This window comes from Falco peregrinus, chromosome 3 (genome assembly GCF_023634155.1).
Source record: "Falco peregrinus isolate bFalPer1 chromosome 3, bFalPer1.pri, whole genome shotgun sequence".
Lineage (NCBI taxonomy): Eukaryota > Metazoa > Chordata > Aves > Falconiformes > Falconidae > Falco > Falco peregrinus.
The window spans coordinates 115,810,868-115,838,327 of NC_073723.1; the positions used below are offsets into that span (position 1 = coordinate 115,810,868).

The 27,460-nt window shown below is 46.8% G+C and overlaps 1 protein-coding gene across 2 annotated transcripts; it reads right to left on the reverse strand.

Moving 5' to 3' along the window:
* Positions 1 to 27,198, reverse strand: WDTC1 (WD and tetratricopeptide repeats 1). 2 transcript variants are annotated; one of them, XM_055798540.1, is made up of 17 exons: positions 26,824 to 27,198; positions 25,723 to 25,785; positions 19,462 to 19,609; positions 17,249 to 17,332; positions 16,285 to 16,331; positions 14,923 to 15,034; positions 14,282 to 14,469; positions 13,450 to 13,632; positions 13,037 to 13,131; positions 11,864 to 11,979; positions 10,656 to 10,731; positions 9,267 to 9,363; positions 7,923 to 8,096; positions 4,445 to 4,680; positions 3,898 to 4,066; positions 3,284 to 3,476; positions 1 to 3,133 (listed from the first exon to the last, which is right to left on the reverse strand). In XM_055798540.1, exons 3-17 carry the CDS (start codon positions 19,567 to 19,569, stop codon positions 2,936 to 2,938), a joined length of 2,076 nt encoding a protein of 691 aa, XP_055654515.1. In that variant the 5' UTR covers positions 19,570 to 19,609; positions 25,723 to 25,785; positions 26,824 to 27,198; the 3' UTR covers positions 1 to 2,935. The 2 variants fall into 2 exon arrangements, with proteins under 2 accessions (XP_055654515.1, XP_055654514.1); XM_055798539.1 differs by lacking the exon at positions 25,723 to 25,785.
* Positions 27,199 to 27,460: the final 262 nt, after the last annotated feature.

Sequence of the window (27,460 nt, forward strand, 5' to 3'; positions counted from 1 at the left end):
TAGAACAAAGAAATGTTTAATTGCTTAACTCTTTCTCTTCCAGGGACCAGAGAAACAAGTTTTCTGCTCCTTCTAATGAGGGCAGTAAGGCTTGTGTGTTACCTCTACAACTGCAGGGGCAAAATTTACGAGATGATCATCTTTAGTACTTGAAAAAGCGAGAAACCATGGTCATTGCAACACTAAGAGAATCCTAAAGTCTCCTAACGGAGAGCCCACTGCTAGAATACAAAAATAAAGGAGGCATTTCTGCATACCCCAGGCTAGAAAGAGTTAACCAGAAAGAGCAGGAAGAAGCTTTCCCAAAGAGGGGGTTGAAGTAAACAGCAGAGGTCAATAAAGCAACATCTCCCTACTTCCCCAGAATGTTTTTTCTTTCACCAATAAATACAAACTCCTCCTTAACAAGCGACAAAGCAGGTAATCTGCCCACAAAAAGGGGAAAAGGGGCTAGAGGCAGAAAGATTTTTCTTTCCCCTTCTCTCCCATTATTATTTATCTTTTTAAACCAAAGCAGCCATTAAAAAAAGCAATCCACTGCAGAGGCAGGGAATCTTGTAGCTTTCACACTGCAACTGGCAGGTAAAAGAGCTGCACTGTCTCACAAGGGTAAAACCAACAAAAAATAGCTGCCACAGCAAAAGGTGAATGGGGAGGGAGAGGTTTGTTCTCTTCAGAGCTTTCCACCTCAGTCTCTCAGTTTAAAAAAATCAAAGTCTGCAGACATTGTCTACTGAAAGCTGAAAAAAAAAGTTTGAGTGGGAGGAGAAGAGGAAGGAGGAGAAAAAAAAAAAAAAAAAAAAAAGGATGCGTCTAGCAGGAAAGCCTTAAGCAAAAAACAGAAAAGGCCAGACCAGTCAAAGCAGCCACCCAAGTGAGAAGAATTTTCTGCTGTCTCTGAGTTTTGAGAAGCCTTGAGTGCTGGGGTACATCTGGGGTGGGGGAGCTTGTACACAACCAAACAGGTAACTGAGCAAGCAGTCAGATCCACTGGCGCCGGTACTGTGTGAAAACAGGCACACATGCCCTCAGCATCCCAGTGACAGCCTGGCCCAGGAGGGCTCTGCTCCAGCAGGAGATGGTGGGCAAGCCTGCCACCGCAGCCTGGCAGAGCACAAGGGTAGCCAGCTGTTTCTGGGTGCCCAAGGGCATGCTGCCACAAGACTGAGGTTCACTAGGGCTCGGTTTCACTCACACGTGAAAAAGTAGATGCCCTTCTTTGTCTGAGGGCCAGAGATCAGGCCCCGCTTGGTTCCACTGAGACTACAAGGCGGGTGTGTGGGACCTCTCCGCAGAGAACAGTGTCCTTGGAGAGATGCTGCCAGCTATGAGACTGACCTCTCTCCCTCCTGTACGAGGCTCACTCATCTCATAAAGACTGTTCTGGAAGGGAGAGGAAGCCCGTTACCCTCATCAGTCAGCACTGTGCAGTCTCTCTCATCAATGCCTGGCAGCCAGAGAAGGAAAGGGAGGCCTCTCATCTTTCTACAGCAGCAACAGGAAGACCAGGGATTGCACCACATGGAAGAACAGCCCTATTGCAGCACACACACATGCACACACACTCCCAGACACACATCTCACACCCCTGGGACCAAGGCTAGCATGTTCAGACCTTCAGCAGTAAGAGATACGAGACAGCACAGAGCAGTTAAGATCTCCAGGGGCTCTTTGGTCTTAGTTGATAGTCCTAAAAAAAACCCCAACCTCTTCGGATTCAGTTCTAGCACAGCTGTGTAAGATCTATTCGATATTTAGTGTTTGGCAACTGCAAGAGGGAAAAACAGGGCTGCACGTTACAGGAGAGGGGAAGGAATGAAGTACAGTGCTGTGTTCTAGGTGTCCTCCTGGCTCTGCAGCCAGAGTCAGTGTGTGGAAAGCGTCAAGAGGAAGGAGGGTTCCTGAGAGGACCACTAATCCGTCAGATGTTACGCCAACGATGAGGCGGAGAAGGCCCACCTAAGCCAAGACAGAGCAGCTGACCGCACAAAACCGCTGCTGTCTAAAAGCTCGAAACTTTACTTGCAACTTATACACGGTGGCAACATTCTCAGCTCCAGCGCAGGTGACATGGAGAGAAGGTGAATACAGCTACACAGTTTGGGCAACAGAAAGAGAAACTCTGGAAGAGTGCTGTTACCAGCCCTTTTCCTCAGCAGCTTTAGCTACGCGAGTCCTAGGTCTCTGATGGAACCTGCTCCCATCGCTGTCACCTTTCTCCACGGGTTCATAGACCACAGAAGGAAGTATCTGAACTGAGCAAGCACGTCCTGCCCTGTTGAGCTGCACATACTCAGTGCCTTCACCAATTCATCAACTAAGATGCCCAGGGACAAGACAGGCAATATCCAGTCCTTAATACAACACAGCCACATCTGGTGACAACGTGTTAAGAGATGGAAGCCAGAAGAAAGATGTTACGGGACACAACAGGTGTTTCATGGCCAACAATCCTAAACCAGGGGCCTCTAGACAGGCTGGTAGCACAAAAGCAGAGTCAAGCTTTCAAAACCAAGATCACTGCAGTAAATTCATTCCATAACCCCTGCCCTAGGTTTGTATTTTATTCAGGAATTTAACATCCCCTCTGCAAATGCATGAATCGGGCAACATCCCCCTGTACCAGATCATACAGCAGCTCTGGGAAAAAAATCACCAGCTTACACTGCTTATAGACAACTCAGACACCCCTGTTGGGACTAAATTCCACTAAAGGCAAACCCCGGACTGCACTGCCATGCTGCTCAGTAGCGTGACGGGAGAAGGAGGAGGTGGTGGCGATGGTTTAAAGAGACGGTCGCTCCTGCCCCTGCCAGCTTGTCCTACTCTGTGCATAGTGCGAAACAGTGCAGTCATTCATCAGAGAAAGTTCAGGACCAAGGAAACTAGGTTCCCTTTCAGCCAAACAATTAGAGGAAGGAGAGGCAGTTCTGTTTTAGCTGGGCCGGCACTGGACTTGCCCCTCTGAGCTGTCTTCATCATCTGAGCCTCCAGCCCCACCACTGGTCAGTCCTGTAATCCGGTACCCCATGTTCAGCAACATCACCTCCAGCGGGTCTGCATTCATTCGTCTCTGGTTAGCTTGGGAAGCACCTTCCATGTCTACTACCACGCGGCCATTAAGGGTTTCACTCTGCAAGACAAGAAGAGAGAGAACTCAGCGAGGCAGCACTAAGACCAAAGAGGGGCTGTTACTGCTGCTGCAACTATCAAGAGAACCCAGTAGGAAAGGCCAGTACCTCTTACATCTCATGACAAGACAGCCTTTCACCGTGGCTCTTACCTCTGGCCTAGGGTTCCACAGTCGTACAACTGGGTCGATGCCACTGGTAGCCAGGAAGCAGTAACTGGGATGAGGCTGGAGACAATTGACAATCGACTCGTCTCCCTGCAGCACTCTAACCAGGTTGGTGGTTTCTTTCTCCCAGATGAAGAAGGAGCCGTCATCTGACCCACTGACTATGTACTGTGCATTGCTAGGGTGAGAGGAGCAGAGACTGGAGATCACAGCTCAGAGCCAAAGCTAGTCTCTAGTAGACAAGAGAATCTCAGTTGGCTTCTATAATCAGCAGGCTGCCACCCCTCACGCTTATGGATCCAGATAAAGCTTTCTGTGTTGGTTCCCTCCATCCCCGGGATTCACGTTTTCAATCCCAAATGGATTTCCTGAAACGCTAGCCCAACCGGGTCCTCTGTGGATCTGCTACTCAACCAGCTACTCATGCAGCCACACAAGGAGGAGGGTTTCTGTCATCTTTTTCAACCCTGCAAACCAGCGTCAGCATCATTTTATGAACAGTCACATGGAGCTACGCATGAAGCTTTATCCGATGGAAGAGAGCACTCTGCTGCTGCTCACACTCCTGTCCTGCATCCCTATACGCTCTGCCAACATACCTGCCAAAGAAATTGGCCTCTTTGATGTCTGTAGTAGTGTTACAGTGGCCACAGTATCGGAATTTGTAGTCGTAGCTGCGCTCCCTCAGCACCATCTCATCCTCTGAGATGGAATCCTTGCGGCCTGTGGCTCGCAGCCGGATGGGGCCACCCCCTTTCTTGTCTTCAGCTGGAAGGACAACAGATTTCCCTCATCACAATTTGGGGAGGAACACATTCTAAGCAAACAGCACTCCAGGAGACCCCAACAGCTTTAGAGAACAGTTAAGGACAATTCCAGCAGGGAGCTGGGCTTAGAGCACACGCTTCCTCCCAGATTATCTCCTGGGTACATCAGACTCCTTTTATCATAACTCTTGCTCAAGAGCAAACCAGGACCAGGCACACGGCAAGAACAGGCTCAGGCCAGTTTTTGTGCATAGTAACAATCAACCTCCCTCAGAAATTGGAGCTTTACTTCAGAGTGGCAGTTTAAGGAGAAAATTCCTTGTCCGATCATTAGATTTTAGTATAACCTTGAAGAACCACACCGAACACTGGCACTCACCGTTATCACTCTTGGAGAAGAGGGCTGCATTGATGTCTCTGTCTAATGCATCGCAGGCACTACTATGTGCTTGTTCTGGGAACTTCCCTTTAAAGTCATCCAGACACTCCAGTGCTTCTGCCACGTACTTGAGTTCAAATAGACAGCGGGCAAGACGGAAATGGGCTTTCAGGTGGCATGGATTCAAGGATATGGCCTTCAAGCAGTCTCTTAAAGCATCATAATGGTCCCCATCCCTGAAGAAAAGGGAGTGGTGGATTAGACAGCCCAAGCAGAAACAGCATACATTTTCCACTGCTGTTTCCCAGCCCTCATCTCACTCCAAAGCTTGCTGTTTCCAGCTCTCTCCACGCAAGCGGACACCCCACAAGCTCGCCTACTAACAGCGTTTGCTGCTTCTCAGGGGCACCATCTGACCAAGCCCCGCTTCCCAAACGCACCCCCACACCTACACAGCCAGCCCTGCACTGTGACCACACAGGGGAGCCCAGCAAGTCTTGACCTGCCATTTTAAATCCGCCAGAGCAGAGCTCACTGCTGTAACACATTTCGGGAAGTCCTTTGAAGATGGAGGATGCACCAGCCCTCTGGCCAAGCAGACACAAGGCCTCTCCTGCAAGGCAAGCGGGGCCTCCACAGAGCACGGCAGCTCACGCGTGCCCCTTGGTGGACGCACGGCGTGGCAGCACGCATCCCTGCCCACCGCGCACCCCTGCCCACCGCCACAGCCACCCGTGGCCCACGGGAAGGAGCGACAGGACCACCACTGGGCTTCACAGCCCTGATGGCCAAATCCCTAAAGCAGCAGTCTTTTCTCGCTTTTATAGGAAAACCCTTTAAGTTTTAGAAAGCAGCATTATAGCAGACTAGTATCATAATGGATATTTATATCCTATTTACAGTTACTGGAGACTACGCTGGACTTCCCTAAGCTCCACGGCTGTGGGAATAAGAATGCCTCTGGGAGCAGGGGAGACTTGATGAGCCTTGCATGCTGGTACTCAGTTCAGCCTGACAGAGGCTGAGAAAACAGCTTGAGCTGATGCCTGGTGTACCAGCATCGAGCCTAAACTGTTCAATGGCACCAGTCTGTCTTAAGAGAGTGCCAAGTCTCCATATGATGGCTAATAACAATAATGGTTTCACACCTGTAACCTACGTGCACTGCACCTACCCAAGTCTGAAACAGTCCCAAGAGGCAGGGGGCAAACTGCCCTGTGCCCTCCACAGAGTGACAATTTTAGGTCATGTGGAGCCTTTGTCAGGGAAGAGGTGCTCCCATGTCTCTACTTATTAAAGGGAGCTCCAAATCTTTGGGTTATGTGCTAAGCAGTGCTTATTCAGTGCCACAAGCATGTTCTGCAAACCATTCATCCTGTTTGCTCTCTCCTGTCTAGGTGGATTTTGGCCACATTTTACAGCTTGCTAGCACAGTACAGAAGGTGGAGTGCCTTACCCATGAGAACTGCAGCAGAACAGAAAAAATATGGTTCTTGAGGGCTGTCTTAGCAGCACTGTGTCTGTGTTAATCCAGGAGGCTGGATGCACAGCATCAGGCCATTTTTATTCAAAGAAACAGTGAATGCAAGTTACCTGTTACGATGACAGACGGGTGTCTCACATTTTCAGAGCTGACTGGGCTATTAGCTGCTTTGCCACCCTCAAAAATCCTTCAACCTCAACTACAGTGTCCGACTGCCCAACAGACTGGTGTGAAAACGTACATGTTGAGATGTGAAGCAGACAGTGACTTCTCCCATTGTTACAGATTTGACTCAGCTTGTGCAAAAATGCTCTAACTAGAAATCAGCTAAGTACTGTCAACATAGACTGCTCAAAGCAATCTGGAGAATGATGCAGTTGGCTTTTATGAGCAAATTTTTAAAGGACAGCCTTAGAAGTGCTGCAGAGTAGGAGTAGCATCTTAAGGGAGATGAGCAAGGGGAGGTTAGGAAATTACAGACCTCCCTTTTTTCTAGATCTCTCCGTTAGTCAGAGAATGAGGCCAAAGCAAGACCTGCAGTATTCTGCAGGGTGGCCTCTAGCTGCTCCTGCTCCAACGCTCCAACGTGCAGAACACCTTAGAGTCACACAGTCATTCAGCATGGGCCACTGTCCAACTGCTTCACCCTCCTTCTCGGTGACATCCCAGCCACCTTCTGCCATAACCAGTAGCTGTTCCTAGCAGAAAAGTGCCCCGTCTTTTCTGCACCTGAGAAGGTATCAGCTCAATACTATTTAAATTCTAATAGCTGCATGCGACAGAAACCCATTGTGCATATATTTGCACGTCTTCCTGCTACCAAAAACTGCAGCAAAGCACTAGCTGACACACAGAAAGGTTCAGATCTGCCAACATCCTTCGGGAAAAACGATTCCTATAAGAAAAATGTCATTCATGAGATCAGCACTCAGCTTCTGTCTTCCATTCCTTAATCCCAACCTATTGTTCTTCTCCTCTGAACACTGAGGTCTTTTTGAGGCAGCTCCCAAATCTCTGCTATTGCAAAACAGCCAGTAGGCCAGTTACCAACAGTCACAACAACTGCTGGCTGCTCTTTATCTTGGCAAGAAGATAGGAGAATTCATACTGGGGATTTCAGCAGGGGGAGGAGAAGGATATCCTCACAAAGCAAATGTAGATGAAGGACCACAGCTATTTTAAATATGTTAATGGCAAGTCATGCTACTCAGTCTTACTCTGCTCAAGGGGACAGATACTAAAATAACTCGGCTGTATCTTGCAGATGCAGCTCTGGCTATTGGTCAGAGAAGACATTACCTACTGCAGAGGCTAACAGTGTATTTTGCAACAACCAAGACAGAACTCCCCCAGACTCTGAGGCACCAGTTGCCACCTCCCCAGATCCCTCAGAGGTTTGTTTCCAGTCAAGGGGAATGTGGGTTAGCTGGGGTAACAGGGGAGCCGCCGGGTCACATCTGACTATCTGCAGTACTAGTTACTTGGATAAAGCAGCAACCAAACCAACTCCAGGTAGTCCTACAACAATCTTATATCATGAGGTATGGAGTTATAAAGCATAGTAACCATTACCTCATCCACCGACAGCAGATTTAGAGCCACACTCTAATGCAGATCAGAACATCCAAAGAAATGCAAACACCCTTGGAGACACTCGTAATGCTGTTACTCAGATGCGGATTTTTGGTTTCTTTTTCAACACAAAAGGAACAGAACGTTACTCAGCATGCCAGTAGGCAAAAAGATGAGCTACTACCAGCTGTGCTTGCCTGTGCGGTATCTGTGGCTGTAATTTCTCCAACACATGCTGCTGTGTAATCCCCTTGTTCTGTGCCAGAGGTGACCCACTTATGGCTTGATCCAACGACCCCAACCCTGCTCCGCACACAGGGAAGGCAGGTGCTTTGCAGTGGACAACAAGGTATCTGTGGTACTCGGAAGTCAGGCGCCAGCAGTGCCTGTAACACTAAACTCTGAAATTCTTTGCCTCCTTACCACTTGCGTTTCATGTAGGCAGCAGCTCTGTTTCCATACAGCATGGCATTATTGGGGGCTTTCTGGACTGCTTTGCTGTATAGCTGGATGGCTTGAGTCCACAGCTGGCAAGCAAAAGCCTCGTTGGCTTGCTGCTTGATTCTCTCCAGATACGGAGGTAACTCCACCTGGGGACTGAAGTGAAAGAAGAAAGGAACACAGGTAAGTCTCACACGCTAATGCTCTGCTAACTCCAGTTAAACGTCTGCAGTGTTTTGTTCTAGCTCCACAAGTCCAGCAAGCGTTAGCTAATACCAGAAGTTTCAGAAAAAAGGCAGAAGAGACCCTGAACCTGAATAACCTGAATTTAGGAGGAAAGTTTCTATTTGATCATCATTTGACTGTTCCCGCTTTTTTCTTTACATAGACATATACTCAAAATTAAACAGTGGGCATTTTAAACACCTAATCCCTCAGACTTCACCTTTGCTTTGACTGCATAAACCACATTTCCAGTCTTCTTTCAGCAACGTATAACAAAATGCAAATTCAGAAGGAAACCAAGCATCTGAGTTCACAGGGCTGCACAAGGCCCATGCTCAGCAACCCAAAAATTCCAGCCACATCCCTGCTGCCGTGGTAGAGGGGCCATCTAGAGGAAACAAGCTGAAAACATTCAACAAAATGACTTTGGTGGAACCTAGACTACCCATATATGGTATTAAGCAACTGTCTCGACTTTTAACCATGTCTCATCAGCTGGAGGGAGAGGCAGCAAGATGTGCCTCAAGTCTGCTTCTGCTTTGCCCCAAATGCATTTTCCTCTTAAAGAAAGCAAGCAGCGTGAACAACAGAAAAGGGCTCTCCATCCATTCCTAGCCCACATGCAGACTGAAGGAGTAATGACTCCAGTGTCATTGTAGTAAAGCAATTTTGGCTGCTTCAGTTCAGTTTGCAGCAGAAAGGTGCTCAAAAAAAGCAAAGGGAAGCAAGGCCCTTTCGACCTGACAGCCTCTCCCACTTACTAAGACACAGTTCCCGCAGGTCAGGAAGTAACAACCACTCAGGACAACTAAGGAAACTTTGTTTCCAGGCCTAAAAAATAATTTCTTAGTTTTGTCCACAGTAATTCATCATAAGAGGGGAACAATCCTCATGGACACCATTTCTTCCAGGACACTTGCCTGATCTGACTCTCGTTCATAGCCCACGTGCCAGAAGCAAATACAGCTCCTAGGACAGAGGCCACAACAATGAAATCAACATGCCATGAGGATTTGCACTTCACGGCTTGTTTAGCAGCACCTAACCCTGGCAAGAAGAAGAGGACAAGAACAAAGCCATAAGGCAGAGCTGTCTCCTTACCTCACATGTGCTCTTCCTTCGGACAAGCGGAAGCCATTGCTGTGGAGATGGATGCCATTTGACACTCCATTGGTAGAGGTTTTTCCATTCTGCACTTCTGAAGGTTAGGAGGGAAAAAAAATCCAATATCTATCTATCTATATAACTATATATATATATCTCTCTATACTAAGCATCAATGTAGATTATAGAAACTAATACCTGAAGCTTCAGGGTTTATTTTACAGCAGAGCCAAGCCAACACCACTGCCCCATTCAGAGCAGAAATAAAATTTCCATGATTCCAGCTTATATTTCTACAAATTACATTTATGTTGCAGCTGGGAGTGCTCCTGCAACCATTTCACAGACTGGGAAACTGGGGACACTGTCCAAGCAGTCTACTGAACTGCTCAGGGATTTCAGTGTGCAGAGACGTGCAGGCACATGAAGTTTAGCCTTTGTACTGGTACCGCCTTTCACAGCCCTTGCCTGAACTTTCTGTGCCCAACAGGGTGGAGTGTTCGCTGTAACTGTACCACTGTGAGCCTGTTCAAACGCTGTCCTTGCCATTTAAAGCGTGATCTCACCAGATACCACAGTACAGATCACCCACATGCATTCAAGACAGAAGAGTAAAGCAGGCAGGGCACGTATTTGCCACCAGGATGTGAGTGTTATCTTGAGGCCTAAGGCACACCGAGTACACAGATCAAACTCTGCCAGAGCACGCTGCGAACAGGGAAGGGGCTGAGCAGGGGACACTCCCTGGTAAGAGTCAGCCTCTGCCCGGGGAACAACACTGCAGCGATTCACTGCGTGCTGCCTGCAATATCTGTGTACAAACAGGCCCTGTAAGGAACAGGGCCAGGGATAAAAAGGCTTCTGGATATACTTACTCATCAAATAAATGACTTTTTGACTCAACTATCTCACCACCAGGAGGGATATTAGTGCCAGGCCAGATTCTTAGACTAGGGGAAGAGATCATTCTGTCTCCTTCCTAATGGGTATATAAACGGGTAACAGATGTATTCTACATTTTACTATTAAGTTCAAAAAAATAAAAACAATGTACCATTTCCATGTTCACAAAGCTTTCCCCCTTAGCTGAAGGCTGGATACCAGGACCTCAACCACTCTACAAAGTCTACTTTATTCTTTCAGAACAGCTTTACGCATTCTCCTTAGCTGACACACACGTACAACTCCCAACAGCTCACTTCTCCCCTCCAGACACCCATTTTGTCACTGTGTAGAAGGGTTTTAGAGCTCAGGGTATGAAATGCACTGCAGAAACACCTCAGCAACAGCCGTGCCCTACTTAATTTTCCTAGTTTCTGCCCACTCTGAGCTGCCCCCTGAAAAAGAGTTGTGTAGTACGTGATTTCACAATCGCATCATACTTACCCCCTGAAGTATGGCATTTCTTTGGGAGGAGAAAAGTATATGGTCGCTGTTTGTATGTTAGATCAAACAAATAGACCTAAGGAATGAAGAAAGAGAATGAAACAGTAAAAGTCAGCAAAACATAGATGCTCAAGTCACAGAAATAAACCAGGGCTAGACGGGTATATGGTTCCACATTTGTGCTTTTCTATTTCCAGTTTTCTAACTGGGAATCTTGTTTATAGATGGGTACATACAGGGTGACAGCAGTACCAGTGGTGTGTTCCATTCCAGCATTGGGTTCAGAAAGAATAATGCTGAGAAATGGGAGCTGTGTCTTTCTGAAGGTAAGAAAGCCCTCTCCACACCTACAGAACTTAACAGATGACCTGACCACAGACCAACCTGCTCAAAAAGCTTCAACTCCAATAAGATATTTTAACTATTTCATTAACACAGTGATCATGAAGAAATCAAACATTCATTGACAGAAAAGGGGCAGCACACTAAACCAAGGCAAAAGTCTAAGATGAAACCAGGATTTCCTGAGAAACTTCAAAAGCAGCCCCGCAAAGCCCTAATTTAAAACTGTACTGGTATAGGAACTGACAGCTCAGATCAGACCTACAATTCATCTAACTCAACACCTTCTCTTACAGGGAATGAGTGCACGTGTGAGGAAGATCTGCAGAGGACAACCACAGAGTAACCTGCCCACAAGCGAAGTTCCTCCTTAATCCATGCTGATTAACGCTGTCAGGAGGATTTTCTCATTTCACTGATAGGCTTTACAAAAGATCCATGAATATCACCCTGCGCTTAAAATTAAAGCAATCAATATTCCAGGTGAAGGCCTTTGCTTCTCTAAGTTCCTTATTCACTAGATTCTATTACAGAAGCAGTTTGATGTTTCAAGAATGAGTTATGAAATCTTTTCTAGGTCAGCAAAGGTCAGTTCCAGAACTGTTTTTCTTCCTCTTCCAGAGAACGAAACGTGAATTGGAAAACGAGAACAGAATGCGGTTTAAGTTTGATCCGCAGTAGCATAACAAATAAATTCCTAGTACCAAGTATTTAACCTGAATGAATCAGAAAGCAGTTTAAAAATCAATCATATTACCCACAGAGAAGTTGCTATACCCATTTTCAAGAATGCACAACAACGTACAGTGATCCAACACACACAACCGAAGGTGAAGCTTTCTGCCAAACTGTAGCTGTCTCCTTACCTGCTCCCCTCCCATGTTGACTAAGAGCTCAGTGCCATCAGGACTGAAGGTGACGTACGTGGCCACCAGAACTCTCAGCCGGTTGTTGTAGTCTGGAAGCTTCACTGGAAGGTGCCCTGTGGAGAGAAGAGGGCTGTAAGTATTAGCGTAACTAGTAACTGCTGTCTTTGTCCTACCCCAGCTGCTGCCTTTTACAAGAGGTTGTTAGGAGAGTAATGTCATGAAGTGCATACACCTAAGTGGTTTTCCTTTTCCTACTGCTGTTTATTGAATCATTCCATTAGCCACCAAAACACATAGATGTGCACAGCTGCCTTTTCACAAGTTCTAGATATCAATTCTGCAAGGCCATCTCCATATGAAGTGAAGACTGGATTATAACTAGCTTGCTAACAATGAAGTCTGCAGAACACAGCAAATCTCAGTTTTAGGGACTCACTGCAGATTTGGCTTCTGTGATTTGTGGCCATCTGCAAACAAATACCTCCATCTTCAACCCTCTAATCAGGTTTCCTTAGTAAAGCCCTTGGCACAACCAAAGCAAGGCTCCTAAATATTCAGCTCACACGCAGGTTCTTTTGCTTCAGACAGCAGATGTGTTGCATGACCAATTCAGGGGACCTAAGGAATCCTCTAGTGGGACTAATTTGAAGCAAGACTGTCAAAATTGGGTCTGCTGAACATGCTGGTCTAAGATATTCTAAAAAACCCAAACATTTTGGGGAAAAAAGATAGTAAATAACTAGCACTGGAGAAGATTGTCACTAGACTGCCCAGATACCGCATTGCTGATTTGTCATCTGCAGGATGAGGACAAGCCACTTCTTTGCCAAAAAGATTTTGAACAGCAGCCTTGCTGGGACCATTTCCAGGAGAAAGGCTACAGCGCCCAGGTTATCTAATCCTTGACTTTCCAATAAAAGTACAAAAAGACATTTACACTAGACAAGAAGCAAGGCCAGCTCACCACCACACACCACTGCCAAATCAGGGAAAGTGGGCAGGTAACATAAGCAAGAATTCACAGCATAGAAGTGAAATAAACTGCAATTCCATGGAACATCTCTGTATCAGAGAAGAACTCTTCCCAGCTGTGGTTTCTTGTGTGATGGGTAGAACTCCACTCCAGGCATTAGAAGTCCCATCAGTCACCCCCAGCACAGGTCCCAGTACCTGCCACGTAGTATTGCGCCGCACCATCTGGGAGGGGTTTCTGTCTGTCACAGAATGTGTGTACTCCAGCTGAAGGACTCTGCTTCATGTTTTTTCTAGCCAAAAAGAAGAACAGTCTTATAACCACAGCATTCAACTGCTGGAAACCTGACCTATGCTGACACTTCTTGTTCACACGTGAGGGCAAGGCCTCATGCCTGTACAGCTGTGCAGTCACAAGCCTGCTTCACACCACCCCAGTGCACTCACACCGGTCAAAAAGACTGTGGGTGACAGAAAAGGCTGGGTAAAACTTCACAGTGAGACACGCAAGTGCCAGATCATTGCAATTTCCCCTTCCCACCAGAGCCTTGAACAGATTTCTGTACATTTCACGGCTGCCCAGAAGGCCCAGAAAAGCTAGTTGCCATCACCTGTGGTTGTGGATCATGCGTATGTCGTAGAGCCGTACAAAGGGTCCACTTGCTCCTACTGCTAAGTAGTTGTTATCCTGGGGGTTGACCGTCAGGCATTTGGCCTCCACCAGCTGCCCGCAGTACTCTGTCAGGTCTATCAGGACTTCAGAACGTTTGCTGTTCTCTCGCAGATCGTACTGTCTGCAAAGGGAAGGGAGAGTCAGGCAATCCATGTCACTAGACAACAGCAGCAGTAAGACAGGTCAGCTTTCCGTGGTGACCAAGCTGAAGACCACTCAAAGCAGCACCTTTATACTGCTCAGTAGTGACCTACACCTCATTATCTGGCTTGCGCATGATGAGGTGACACAAACAACATTAACAGTCATTTGTGCCACAGGTTACTGGAAGCATCTCAGTTCAATACACAATGTCAAAATAACCATGAATACCAACTCCCTAATGTGCACAGATTTATTCAAATTAAACTCCAAGTCGTGACCCCACAAACAGTAGCTTGTACGAAAAGTGGAACAAACTCTCGTAGCAACATTACTCATTTAAGCATCTCAATGACTCTGGAGGGAAACGTCACTTATTGTTGTATCTCCCTTCCATTTGACATGTTCCTTTCTTGGCCTCCCTTTTCAGTGGAGGAAAACAAAGGAACTGAAGAGAGAATTTATCAGCGGAATCTACATTTCAAGATGAATCCTTCCAGTTTCAGGAAAGGGAGAGATTAGCTTAAGCTCTTCAGTATAGAGACAGTCTCTTTTCAGATCTGTGCATAGTACATACTGCAGTAGATCCTAATCCAATTAATGCGGGGGCAGAACAACTAGTTCTGTACCTGATTAGCCCATCTTCTGCTGCACTCCAGAAGGTGTTAGGCCACATGGGAGCTGTGGCAATCCGTTTAACTCTGTTGGTGTGATCTCCAAACATGTGGATGGTCTCCTTGACAGTCAAGTCATGGACATGCACCTTGGAATCTGCAGCTCCCGTGATGAGGATCCGATCCCCTGAATGTGGCAAGAACTGTGGGAGATAGATTTGACATTCAAACTTGAGAAGTGCTGAGGCTGTTCACATAGATACCGCTGAGCTGTCCTGGCAGCTTACAGAGCAGCTTGCTTTAGGAACACGGGACGACCCATGTTATTACCTACATTTACACATACGCCCATGTGCACACTCAAAGAGTCACCAGCTACAGTAGCACACAAAATAGTCTCTTCATCACACATCCCAATTGCTACAACCATTTCCTTTGAATCTACAGAGAGAATGAGATGAGCCTGGGAGATGCATAAACTAAGAAGTGCAGGTATTAGATCTAATGCAATTCTTTCCTAACATTAGAAATACTAAATTATTGGGGGTGGGGGTGAGCAGGAATTGACTGCAGGAGAACATTTTCCAGCAATGATCTATTCTCCTGCTGCTTAGGCTGCTGATTTTGTTAGCTGTTCATTCCTTCTAACCGCATACCTTGACAGAAAATATGTTTGCAGTATGTCCCGTGTGCATAGAAAGGAGTTTCTTGTGGTGCAGAGGATCCCAGACAATGGTATGCTGGTCATCAGAGCCAGAGGCCAACAAGCTGAAAGAAACAGAAGTATGCATCACATATTCTTCTGCTCTAAGCTGTGACCAATTTCTTAGAGTGGTTTGACCACAGACAGCCATTAAGTTAATTCAGCTCTAAGAAGCCCACTTCCTCTCTCTTTTCCCAGCTATGCGCTCTTGTTGCTCCCCATGCGCCAATCCATTCAGCCTGTTCAGGGAGCTAAACCAGCCAAATATCAACTCCATAGAAAAGAAAAAAAAAAACCCAGAAAAAAAAAAAGCGAGTGTTTTTCGTTGGTTTAGCTCATTGAACCAGCTCACCACAGATTCAGATGGCCCAGGGGAAAACAATAGGAGCATTTGGTCAACAACAAAATGCAGAGCCTCCATTTTCCTTATTAGCCTGGCTGCGTTAACCGTGCCACATCATTCCCGAACCCAAGCCAAGGCTTTCATTCCTGGACTTCAGATGTGCCCAAGCAGTCCCAAGCCAGGGCTCATTTAGTGATTCACAGGCAGTTTTTTAAGTGTAGGGTGTGGCAGGGGTGCTGCAAGGCGCTGTTTGCCTTGTACAACTACCTTCACTTCAAGTACAACTACCTTCATTTCAAGCAAAAGAATTTGACATCTGCAACTATCAGCTGTTTTAAACTTATTTCCTTGTAGCCAGATCTCTTTCAAGCACATGAAATTTTCACTGGTAAATAATTCTGAAAAGTACCAGACAGCAGACTTTGGATCTTGTAAGAAGCGTGTCAAGAAATACACGTTCGTTCTTCCTTCCATCCAGTCATTTCTCATGCAGATACTCTTCATTCCACGTGATTAACAGAAATGGTCTTACATTTAGTTTGCCTCGAAAACTGCAGAGGGGTAAATGCTCTACCTCTCTCCCTTATATATATCTGTGTCCCCCAGCAGAAGCTTTTAACGGCATGGTGAAGGGGGTGGGGAAATGTCACCACCAGCTGGGCAAATCCTAAAGATCCATTATAATCCATAATACCACTTAAGAGAAGAGTAGCAACCGTCAATCTCCACTGCTTAGTCTGACCATTTCCCTTCTGAACTCACTAGAGGAGCATTTCTAATAATATCTGGATATATTTAACAAAATAAAGCTTTTTTGAAGCATAAGCTCTACTATAGCCCCAAACTTTGAGCTTGAGCTCCTGTTTAATAGAAATGGGAAGCAGTGCTTATGATAAAATGACCTACATCGTACTCTTGGGAGAACCTGGGGTTATCAGTTTGTTGATCCCCTGAATCAAGCCAAATACTTACTCTCCTTTTTCATTCCATTCTAGACAGTTGACACACCCAGAGTGACCCTGAGCAAGAAAAAAAGGGAAGATGGTATTACACAAATTTCAGACTTATCCAACAGAGCTGTTCTAAGGACACAATGAGCTCCCCGCATATAACAACTTGTTCCAATACAAGCAGGTTTTGGTTTTTTTATTCCAGCTCTGCAAAAAACCACCCACAGGACAGATAAGCATCTCCAGAAAAGACAGACATGCTATAGCAGCTGGGGTAGAAAAGGCAAAATGAAACAAATAACAAAAAAAGTAGCATTGAATAAAATGGCAGTTTAGTCTCAGAGGCTACAGATTAAATCCCGCTGTACACATGGAAAGGTGACTTTGCTTCAAAAGCCCTTGGCTAGGCTGACAAATTACATGTACAGGTTCTCTGGGAACGCAGGGAAAATGCACTTTCGATAACTCTTTTAGAAGCACCTTGCTGCTGGGTGACTATATCATCCATCTTCATCCAACTTAACTGTACCAGGAAAGACTAGGGGAGCACCGAGTAGCATTTGATACGGAAGATGCAAGTGAAAAGGGGGACAAAAGAATCCTTTCCTCCTCCAAACCAAGACAATCTTAAGATCTTCCTAAGCTGTGTCAGACTGCAATACAACAACCTACTCTTTAGGCCACACACTGCACTCTTCAGCATTGGAGCTGAGTATCTTGAATCGTTCATAATTACTGTCTTCAGGCACCACTGCTGGGATTAGCTGGTACAACCCATTAAAGGCTCGCTTGTAGGTGCATTAGGTAATGCAGAAAGCTCACACAAGATCTCACTGAGCTATTCCTGGCTCTAATGCAGTTTAGAGGACTAAGCAATCAGTGCCTATCCCATACGAGAGAATTCCATACACTCTTGCATGCTGCTGTTTCTGCAGAAAGTTGTCCAAGCAGCAGCTCAGTTTGCTCTTTAAACACTGTCCACTTACCTGCAATTCTGCTTCTAGGCCCAGGCGACGAATGAATGGATCAGTGACATGATAGTGTCGTTCGAAGCCCAGCGCACCCCTCTCCTGCACAAAGCAGACAAGCACCACACTGACTACAGCAAACAAGACACTCCTTTTCCCCTTTAAGACTCAAGAACTTGAAAAACCAAGCAGGGACCTTGCCCGCTATTAGGGTGTCCGTAGCATCAGGTACCTGTCCTGTAGCAGGGAGACATCATTTACATCATCCCCAGGTAGGCAGTTTGTAATCCTTACCCCTGAACTGGTTTTAAATGACTTTTATCCAATTGCCAGGCTTCAGCAGGGTAGCCAAGACAAGGTTTGAGAGGCCCACACTAAGACAGAATAAGTTGCCTGCTTTGGGCCAGAAACAGAAGATGCAGAAGAGCCTGGGAATGCCTGTCATTACCCTTTGGCATGGATTTCAGAAGCAACTCGCTCCTGACGACTGCAGTACTAGACCACAACTGCTCAGAAGTCTGCCATTACGCAGAATCTGTGCTGAAGCACCACCAGCACGGGGCAAAGTATTGGGGAATGTAACTGAACAACACCCTTTAGAGATGGCTTCTTTCATCAGAAATGGTGTAGGAGCGCGTAGCTGCAGTACCACAGCACAGCCTGTTCTACAGGGAAGGGAACAGCTGCCACAGAACTGCGTCAGTACAAATGAAGGTGAAGAAAAGCAGGACAGTTGTTTCCCCTGTGATCTCACAGGGTTCACAGATGCATTAGCAGATGGCTTCGATGAAAGAAGGCCAACTGCAGAGGCAGGCATGAAGAAAAGGGAATGCAAGTCATATTTTGGATGGAACATCTAATGTCCAAGGAGGTTCCTTCCTAGGACCTGATCCAGCCTTGGTTCTGTCCCATGCCACGCTACAGTCACGTGAAGACAACTTAAGCCTTCGTTATCACCTTTTATAGATGAGAACACGAATGTCAAAAATTGCACTGATGGCACTAGGAACATGTTTGTAGCCACAGAGCAGACAAAGAACTAGCATTCGACATTACAGCTCTGCAGACCAATGTTAACAAATGAACTCCACACAACAGCAGCTATTTGAAAATGAAATGGAGACAAATATAAGGGGACTGGAGGAAAAACAAAACAGGCTTTTTGTAGTAACTTCTATTACAAGCTTCAAACCCCTTGACACATTTTTACGGATAGCATTCCCAAAACGCTGCTAGGCCCGGTGCAAGGTGCTGTGGTTATAATTGCCTTTCTATTGCAACCTCAGTGGCTTTGTGAGGTCTGTGCAGTAGGATATTGCTTTTCCTACAAGGAACTGACAGACTTTGCAATCTTCCCAAGGTCACACATGAAAGTCTTAACAGAGCAGACAGCGTGAAAAAGTCCCAAGCTAATGCTCTAACCACAGAACCATCCCTTCCTTGTTAGAGCAGCAAAATAAATCCTTGCACACGGATTAAACTACAACCTTATAAGACAAAGTTTGGTACCAAACTGTAAAGTGAAGTGAGCATTCAAGCTCCTAGTTCCTCATTCTGGCCACTTTTGTGAATGCTGACTACCAGCAAAGCTGCAAATGATTTAAGGCCTCAGAGCCCAAGTAATAATTGCCTATTGTGTCTGCTGCAGCTAGTCCTTTCACGTTAAGAGATATTTCACAAATGCAGCCATCAGATGACTGATCCAACCACTGCAGAAGTTTTTCCCCTACACAAAGGAAGCAACACACCACTCTTTAAAGAAAGAGACAGAAAAAGACTGAGACAGAGATCATTAGCTTTACTACAGTCAGAAAATACCTTTGATGGCAAGATCACACGAAGAGAACACATAAAGAAGCAGACAGAAAACTCATGAGGGAAGATAGCTAAGGGTCCTTTATGGTGCCCAAACACAAGCAGCCATATTTCTCTCTCCAACATTGTACTTAAAAGGAACAGACCTGCTCATGTCAAACTAGCATGGTGTGCTCCTGCTAGGGAGAAGAACTGTATTTCTGTTATGTCATACTTCATCCCAGCCCTTCATTAAGGATAGTAACAGGTCCTATGTGTTTGTTCTCTTAAGCTTCTTATACAGCTTATCAATATATAAGTAGCAGAGATCTTTTCAGAAGTAAAGGCAACACCACAAGCACCTCCCAATCCAGTATGAACACCGATTCTCCATCTGCTCTCCACCCAACACAAGCGAGCACTTGGCTAACACATACCTTGATCTGTCTGTGGATGATGTCTCTGGTAATGTTTGCTTTTGCCATCTTCTTGCAATGGGGCAGACGGAAAGAAGCTATCGGAAGAGCTGCTGTGCATCCAAGCATGCCAACAGAGCAAAGATCCACACTAAGAGCATTTAATTACCTGCAGAACAGGGAGGGTACAAAGGCAGGCATACAAACATGTTAGGCCATTCATACACAACGTCAAGTACTTTATTTTCAAAAAAATAGTGGTGGCTAAGAACTGAAAAGTTTTGTATGAAGGGTCCGTGAAGAAACTCAAGGATGGGAAGGAACAATGTAAGACTGAACAATGTCTGACTTAAGAAGCCATCCCTAGTTTGTGGGGAAATTTGCAACGAGAACTCCAGCACTGCATCAGCCTAGAAAAGCCATGTTTCTATGCTAGCAAAGACCCTGCAAGTCCCGGGTAAGCATCCTGTTTCACAGCTTGCCTCCCACCATTACATGTTTACTCATGCCCAATTTCACATTTGTTGGCTCTACAACCAACAAGACTTCTTATATTGTGAATAAACAAGGCATCAATATTTTTGGCCACCTCTTCTCTCTCATTTGCTACATTTGATTATCAGCCAAAAAAACCCCAACCCAAAACAAAAGGGCATTAGTGTTCCTTAGAAATCACAACAGCCAACCACCAGGTGACACTGTCATCTGAACACCCCATTACTTTAGTAATAGAAAAGGGGTGACCATATAAAGTTGTATTTCCAGGCAAAATTAAAGAATTTTTCACACTCTTGATGGAGTTCCATATTTAATGCACTAACCTAAACAATTTAAACCCCATAGAATTAGCTACACCTGCCAGAAAACATTCAAATCACTGTGACTGTCACAACCCTGCTCTGGACAGGCTGCCTAGCAAAGGACTGGTTAGTCTCTGAGAAATGATGTAATTCACCTCATTTACATACTGCAGGCCCTGCACTGTGCCATTTCATTATTTCTACAATTCTCTTTAAAAATTAAATTTAAATATCCGTTTTGTCCTATGAACCCAATAGTTTTAAATTCTCTTTAAAAGCATTCATAAGCAGAACAAGCCAAAATCTCCAAATGTGTCCTCTTTTGAATGAGGAAATGCCGATTCATTGAAACAAGAACATTTCACAGAAACACGGCAACAAATAACTCCGCTGAGGTCAGGCAGAAGTTTTGATAAACCTGCCTGATTATCTACCGGTTCATCTGTCAGGTTGCTGCAAAGCGAGGGCTTCCATCGTTAGCGACTTGAGGGCTGTGCAGCCATACTGCAGCTTCCACTGCACAGCAAAACCAAGGCTTCTGCACCCCGCGATCCCTAAAGTCCTGGGCTTCAACTTCAATTTGCTTTCAAAAAATTGTTAGTGTGCACACACAGGCATTTCCCCATGGGTAGGAAGGTCCAAGAATTCACGTTTCCTCACCGAAAGCAGAGTTTGTCCAAAGTGGAAGCTTAGATTGCTTTCCTAACACTGCTGGCTCCTCTGTGCAGCTCCACAGTGAACACTGAAACATCACTAGACCTACCGATAGCAAGAAAAGCCATACAAACAAACCGAAAATCGGATTTTCTTGCAGTGAGCTCCTAAGTAGGATTTTTAGGGTAGCCATGGGATCTCTCCAATATAACAGCCAGAGAAAAGGCAGAGCTGTCTGCAGGTCTCTGAAGACGAACAGTCCTACTGCAGACAGCAGAAGACAAGCAGCCCTCACGGTTGCACCCCAGTCCTCTTCTGTATGTATGATGAGAATAAAATTCATAAAATTCCCACAGTGAGAACGCCATCCTTGAACACAAGGCAAGCCAGGACAGCGGGAGGACTCCACAAAGCAAGCCTGCTCCCAGTCCATACCCAGCGAGGGCTAACGAGGCTGTCCTTTCACTGGGACCGATTCAAACCCCAGACATATACGTAGCAGGCCAGACTCACCACCATCCAAGTCTAGTCTCTGCAGCAGATGTGTCCAGTAAGCCAGTGGCCTCTGTCACACATCTCGAGTTCACTGTGGCAGAAACAGCTCAACTCACCCCCCCCAGATGTTGGAGCAGTCAGCCGAGATCTTTTTGCACCCCTTCATCTGTTCTAGTGCATAAATTGGGGCTCCCCTAGAATCCACTGGCCAGCCTGAAACTGAGCAGTGTGCATGTATCCGTTCATCACATACATATTTAATTCACATTCCTTTTACTCCAGAAGTAGCACCAGGAAAGATGGGAAGACACCTCATGTTTTAAGCATCTTTAACCTCACACACACTCATGTTAAGTAACAAATAGTTGCTTCACTCCCAGGCTTAACAGCAAGAGGCAGCACTGTGACTGCATTTATCATCAGTATTTCACACTAATTCTTGTAGTAGGATGATTAAGCTATCAGATTTTGATACCTTCCTCTGGCTTTCCACATGAGCTTAGCGTGGGTAATTGTTTTGCCTGTTTATGGAAGCAGAGTCTATCTGGAGACAACAATAACTGCCCTTAGGAACAGCTCACAAGCACGGGAAGGAGAGGAAGCAGGTACCTGCAGCAAAGTGCCTCGGCACAAGGGCAGGTGGTTCCTGCTGGCTCTGGAGCTCAGAGGTAAACAGGGGAAACCAGGACAGATCCATGGCTACTTGTGTGCAAGGCCAGATCGACATAAACATGCCAGCTAGGCTAAATAAACTACATTGCTGGAGACATCCACAGGGATGTGGTTGCCAAGCATGCTTTTTTTGCGAAGTTCTGTAAGCAAGAGGACTGCTAACTCAAACAGCAGCTTCCAGTTTGGATAGACTAAACATGCTGGGATGAATGGTATCTGTGATCTCTCTCCTGCAGTCTCTCCAGACGCTCTTACCAGCTAACAAGCCTCCACCTGCCCTTCTCCTAGGCTGGATCCTCACAGACTGGCCTCCTTAAACCCTCAGTACACAAATATTTTCTCCATCCACAGCTGCAACAGGGCAGAGACCCTCCATTGTTCTGCAGTGCCTCAGCTGCTCACCCCCTCAGGCAAGGGACTCTGGTACTCATTGTACAAACCCCAAGATCTTCTTACCTCTAATTTGTATCCCAAGGCTCCCCTCCTCCTCCTATTAAACACACCAGCCACCCAACCTCACACAGCACTTCTCCGCAGGAACCCGTAACCAGTGACTGATGACAGTTAAACAACTTCTCCGGAGAAGTGAATGATCCATTAACCCAAGGTACATGGTCAAGAGACACGAGGGACAACATTCCAGCATCTTGTCCACAGCTTTCCACTCTTCCTAGTGCTTCCCCACAATGTGCCCAGACTCCATCTGCAGTCCCCCCTCTCCAAGCAGCACCTGGCTGACTCCTCTTCCTCCCTACCAGGCAGGGACTGCTTGTCTTCCTCTTTAAAACCAGTTTAGTTTTCTTTTCATCTTAGGACCCCAAAGAGCCCTAATACCATGCCAGAGCCAAGCAGGCAGTCACCACCCCACTGCTCTCTTAAGAGCCCTGGAAGTATTTCTGTCAGACTTCCTACCTCTAGTCATGGCTAATTTCTAAACAGCTCCATTTTATTCAACTCCTATCTAGCAAGAAATGGCACCAAATGACCTGAAGGACACGCATGGAGAAATGCATGTTCATGAAAAAATACAGATCTCCCACACTACAGACACAAATAACCCATAACAAGAGGCCAGTTTACCGCTAAGTAAGTTACTGCAAAACCACTAACACACTATAAATCGACTCTTTGAGTGTATGAATAGGATGCTCAAAGGGAACAGACATCCAAACCCCCCAAAACCTACCATCCTTAAGAAAGACTCAAATTCCCTTGCTCTTCAACAAAGTCCCCACTGCCACAGCATTTTATACCTTTCAGAACTCTGAGACACACACACACTGGCTGGAGGAGACAGCAATACAGAGGAGCTTGCTCTATCTGCAAGTGGTTTTATGATTACAGGTGGGTTGCGGCACTTCCCAACTCTCTGGACAGGTCATTGTCAGCTGTGGTAACACAGAGGTGTTCTCAACAGACTGTCATTCAACAAGAGATCAACACATCTTAACTTTATTTCTTAAAAGATACGGGTGAAGAAAATCATCCATGAAATCAGCCCTTTAGTTGACAAAGCAGAGTAAGTCAGAGTTTAAACAAAACACCTGATGCAAAACTGATGTTAAACATGCTACTATCAGCATCCAAGGCTATGCTAGCAAATTGTTCGGTGTCTAGTATACCTGAGATGCTGGTGCATGCTTTTAACATTCGATCATTAAAAAAAAAAAAAAAAAAAAGGGGACAGGCTTGAAAAAAAACAGTCAAACAGGAATGCACAAGCCTAAGATGTCTCTCTTGCCTAGACAGGGCTTGGTTTGGCTACTGAGTGTTGTAAAATGCTTAAAGGTCTCCAGGAATACTTGTATATGCTTGGCCAAGACTCCAAGAGCCTTTCTTGCTTTCATGATGCTATTTTTTTGTTGCTCAACAGGTACTCCACAAAGGTTTTGGAAATCTGAAATTACCGTGGAATCACGAAGAATTATGAAGTCCCAAATTCTCATTCCAGGTCAGATCTTGTCCATTAACCACAACTGGTCACAATCCCAGACTCACATTCACCACAAATATAATAGTTACCTAGTTCTCGAGTTAATACGTGTAAGAGCTCCTACTACGAAACAAGCATTAAGTGCTTTTAATGCTAAAGATTATATTGACCACCCCACTGTACATGTAGATCAACAGTCTCTAACTATGTTAGAAATTGACCCTGGCATAAAGCATAAAATCCTCTAAGATTTGTAGGTCTTCTGGAAAAAGATATAATCAGACAAGAATAAACTGCGCCTCCCATTTCTCAGACACATATAAGCTTCCAATCATGAAGCCCCTTCAAAGAGTCTGTCCATTTGTTAACACTAAAGGCATGTAAATTGGTATAGGATGTTCCTCTTCCAGCAAAACCTCTGCTTTTTATTTCAGCAAAACCGCTGTGCAAATTCTGTTCACTTTTAGATATATTGTTTCCAAAACCATTCATGCAGTTCTCTGGCTTTCAACTAAACCTGCACAAGCAACTCATGAAACGACAGGATTAAGTCCCAGTGACGAGGAACAGTTCAGGGTAAATCTGCACTATTGCTACCAGTGACGACCCCACAAGCAGCTTCACTTTGCTACACATAAGAGATCATCATGATCTTTTTTCACCATTTATTAGATGACACCGAAGCACGTTTCTCCATCACCCCTCCAGAGCATCTGTGCACTCAATTCCAAGCAAGGACAACAACCTCGCATCCCTCACTGTTACAAACCTGCCTGAAATACCCCAGACAGGACTGAAAACCTGGGATCTAGTTACAGCTGTCACCTCATCCACAGTTACAGCCTCTTCTCAAACTATATACACCCTGAAGCATAAAGAGGACCATCCCACCTGCAGTTCATTTGTGGACTCTTCTGCTCCTGCAGTGCAAAGCTCCAGAGGCAAAAAAAAACTTTCGCAACACTTGGCCTTTAAATCTACAGTCAAAAATTAACAAGCCCCACATTTCTGTAGGCTGTGGGCTCAAAACTTGCTAGGCTGTATTTATGCGGACAGTAACTTAAGAGCCCCTTAAACTCCTGCAGAAGTACACTTTCCAAGGGTGCTTTGGGGTATGGGGAGGAAGATTCTCTGGCTTTCCCCAGCTGGCTCTTCGAATTTTTCCAAAACACTTGCTGTAAGTCTGGAAACAAAGCCTTGACACTGATAATGCAAACAGTTTAGTCATTTTTATATTGAACAGTCCCAATGCAGCTAGGATTTGGGGGGTTGCTCCTTTGCTTGAATGTATTTTCCCCTCACAGAACCACCTGCACACACACACCCCACCTCACACGCACAGTAACACACTGACACAGAGAACTGCTCTGCAGAGACAGGCTTCAAAGTTCAAACCTGGGGACCACTGCCCTTCAAAAAAGCTCCATCAACACTAAGAAACTGCACAAAGCAGCAGGACTCATTCTGAAATCAGAAATCCTAAATAAGCAATCCAATTCCTAACTGTCTAGATGCACCCAAGTTTCTCAGCCTCCAAATTCAAGGTCATTGAAAAAGCAGCACTCTGCATGCTACAAGCCTTGCAGATACGCAACTCAGCCCAAAGGAAGATTCCTATGACTCTTCCCTTAAGCATCTATAAATTACTTCACCCATCCAAATACCACCTCGGACCCAACTCAGCAGGCTTCTTTAGCCTCACAACTTTTTTTTCCCTAGCCTCTTTACCTTGACTTTCCAAGAGGTCACGGATCAAATCAAAATATATACGTAGATCTTTTTTAAACAAACCTAGAGAAATGAGAGGAAATGACCTGGTTAGCAGCAAACACCTAGTAAAAAGAAGGTTTTGCTACAGCTGAAGGAGTTGCCAGGAGCAGCAGTTGCTCCCCAGGACAGATGGCTCAGAACACGGAGCCAGCCAACAACAGAGGAAGGAGCTGCTCACAACAGAGGTGGACAGGAGAAGAGGTAGGATCTGAGACCTGACAGACCCTGCACAAGAGAAGGGTAATGTCAGGGAAACTTTGAAATGCCCGGAGCCGCTGGCCCACGCAGTGGTTATAGCTCAGGCAGCAGCCCTCTAAGCTGGCATCCCACCTCTAGCCTTCATCCTCCAGATGACACGGCCATCCACAGGAAGAATGGGAAGATGCCAGCCAACACCTCAGCACAGCACAAGTAACACCCCGATGCCCAGACCCACATGGCCCAGTAGCTCCAGGAAGGAGTCTGGACACCGGGCAGAGGAGGAAAGGCGGATCTGCTCTCCATGGAAAGGGGCTGCAGGGCACCCACCGGGGCAGGGCAAGTTCCACTCGAAGGCTTTAGCAAGGGAAAGGTGAGCAGGGCAGGGTCAGCCCTTCGGAAGAGGGAGAAGACCCTGACAACAGGGCATTGCCAGTTCTGGGAAGGGGAAAGAGAAGTCAAAAAGCAGGGACTACACCTGGCAGTGGGGCAGGAACCAGCCAGGGGGTGCAGGTATCAATGGGGCTGGGGGGAAAGCAGGGCTGGGTTAGAGGAGGAGGGCAGGCAGAAGGGATGGGGAAAATGGGGGATGAGGGGCTGGGTAAAGGAGGGCTTCTTGAGAGGGATGGGCAAAGAGCTGCGTGTAGAGGGGTGCCTGAGGGGAGGTAATGGGGGGGTGGTGCACCTGACAGGGCCTGGGCTGGGGGGCACTGACAGGGGAGAGGGGGAGAGCAGGGCGGGGGGGTCTGTCAGGTAAGGGAGGGAAGGGGCGGGGGTCGTAGCTGCCAGGGAAGGGGTTCCGGGGGGCACAGCTCCGGGGAGGAGGGGCTGCGGGGCGGGCGGGGCCCACCGGACCGTTACCTGTCAGGCCTCCCGGGCGCGGGCGCAGCGGGCACTGGAAGTTGCGAGGCTCCATCCATGCGGGGGGAGAGCGGGACCGAGCGGATGGGGGAGGGCACCAGAAGGGCCCCGCAGGTACTGGGTGCCGTCCCCGGGGCGCGGGGAGGGCCCTCAGGCGCGGCCCGGCCTAGGCCCCGGCCGTACCCCCCCGCCCCTTCCCCTGTTTACCCCCTCCAGCTGTCCGGGGCTCAGCAGCACCCCCCGCCGCCGCTCGCCCCGCGCAACTCTGCGCATGCGCCACGCCAACTGCGCCACCACCCGCCTCGCACCCGCAGCGACCCCGACTCCACGCAAATGGCGTAAGTCGCTTTCGGGAATAGATCCCCGGCCTGCCCTCCCGGCCGCCACTGCCCCTGATGGACAGCTCCCTGAGCCAACGGGAAGGCAGAGCGCCACGTGAGGGCTCGGCCAATCGGTGTGGAGGGGAGGGAAGGAGCGCGGCGTCGCGAAGGGGCTGCTGGGAGTTGTCGGCGAAGAGAGTTATGGCCGCCAGCCTTGGGGTCTTCGTCTGCCGCGCTGAGCCTCAGGGCCTGGTCACATTCCTCCGTCCCTCCCGCCAGGCCTTGCCGCGATTCTCCTTCCCCCATCCCCAAACCTG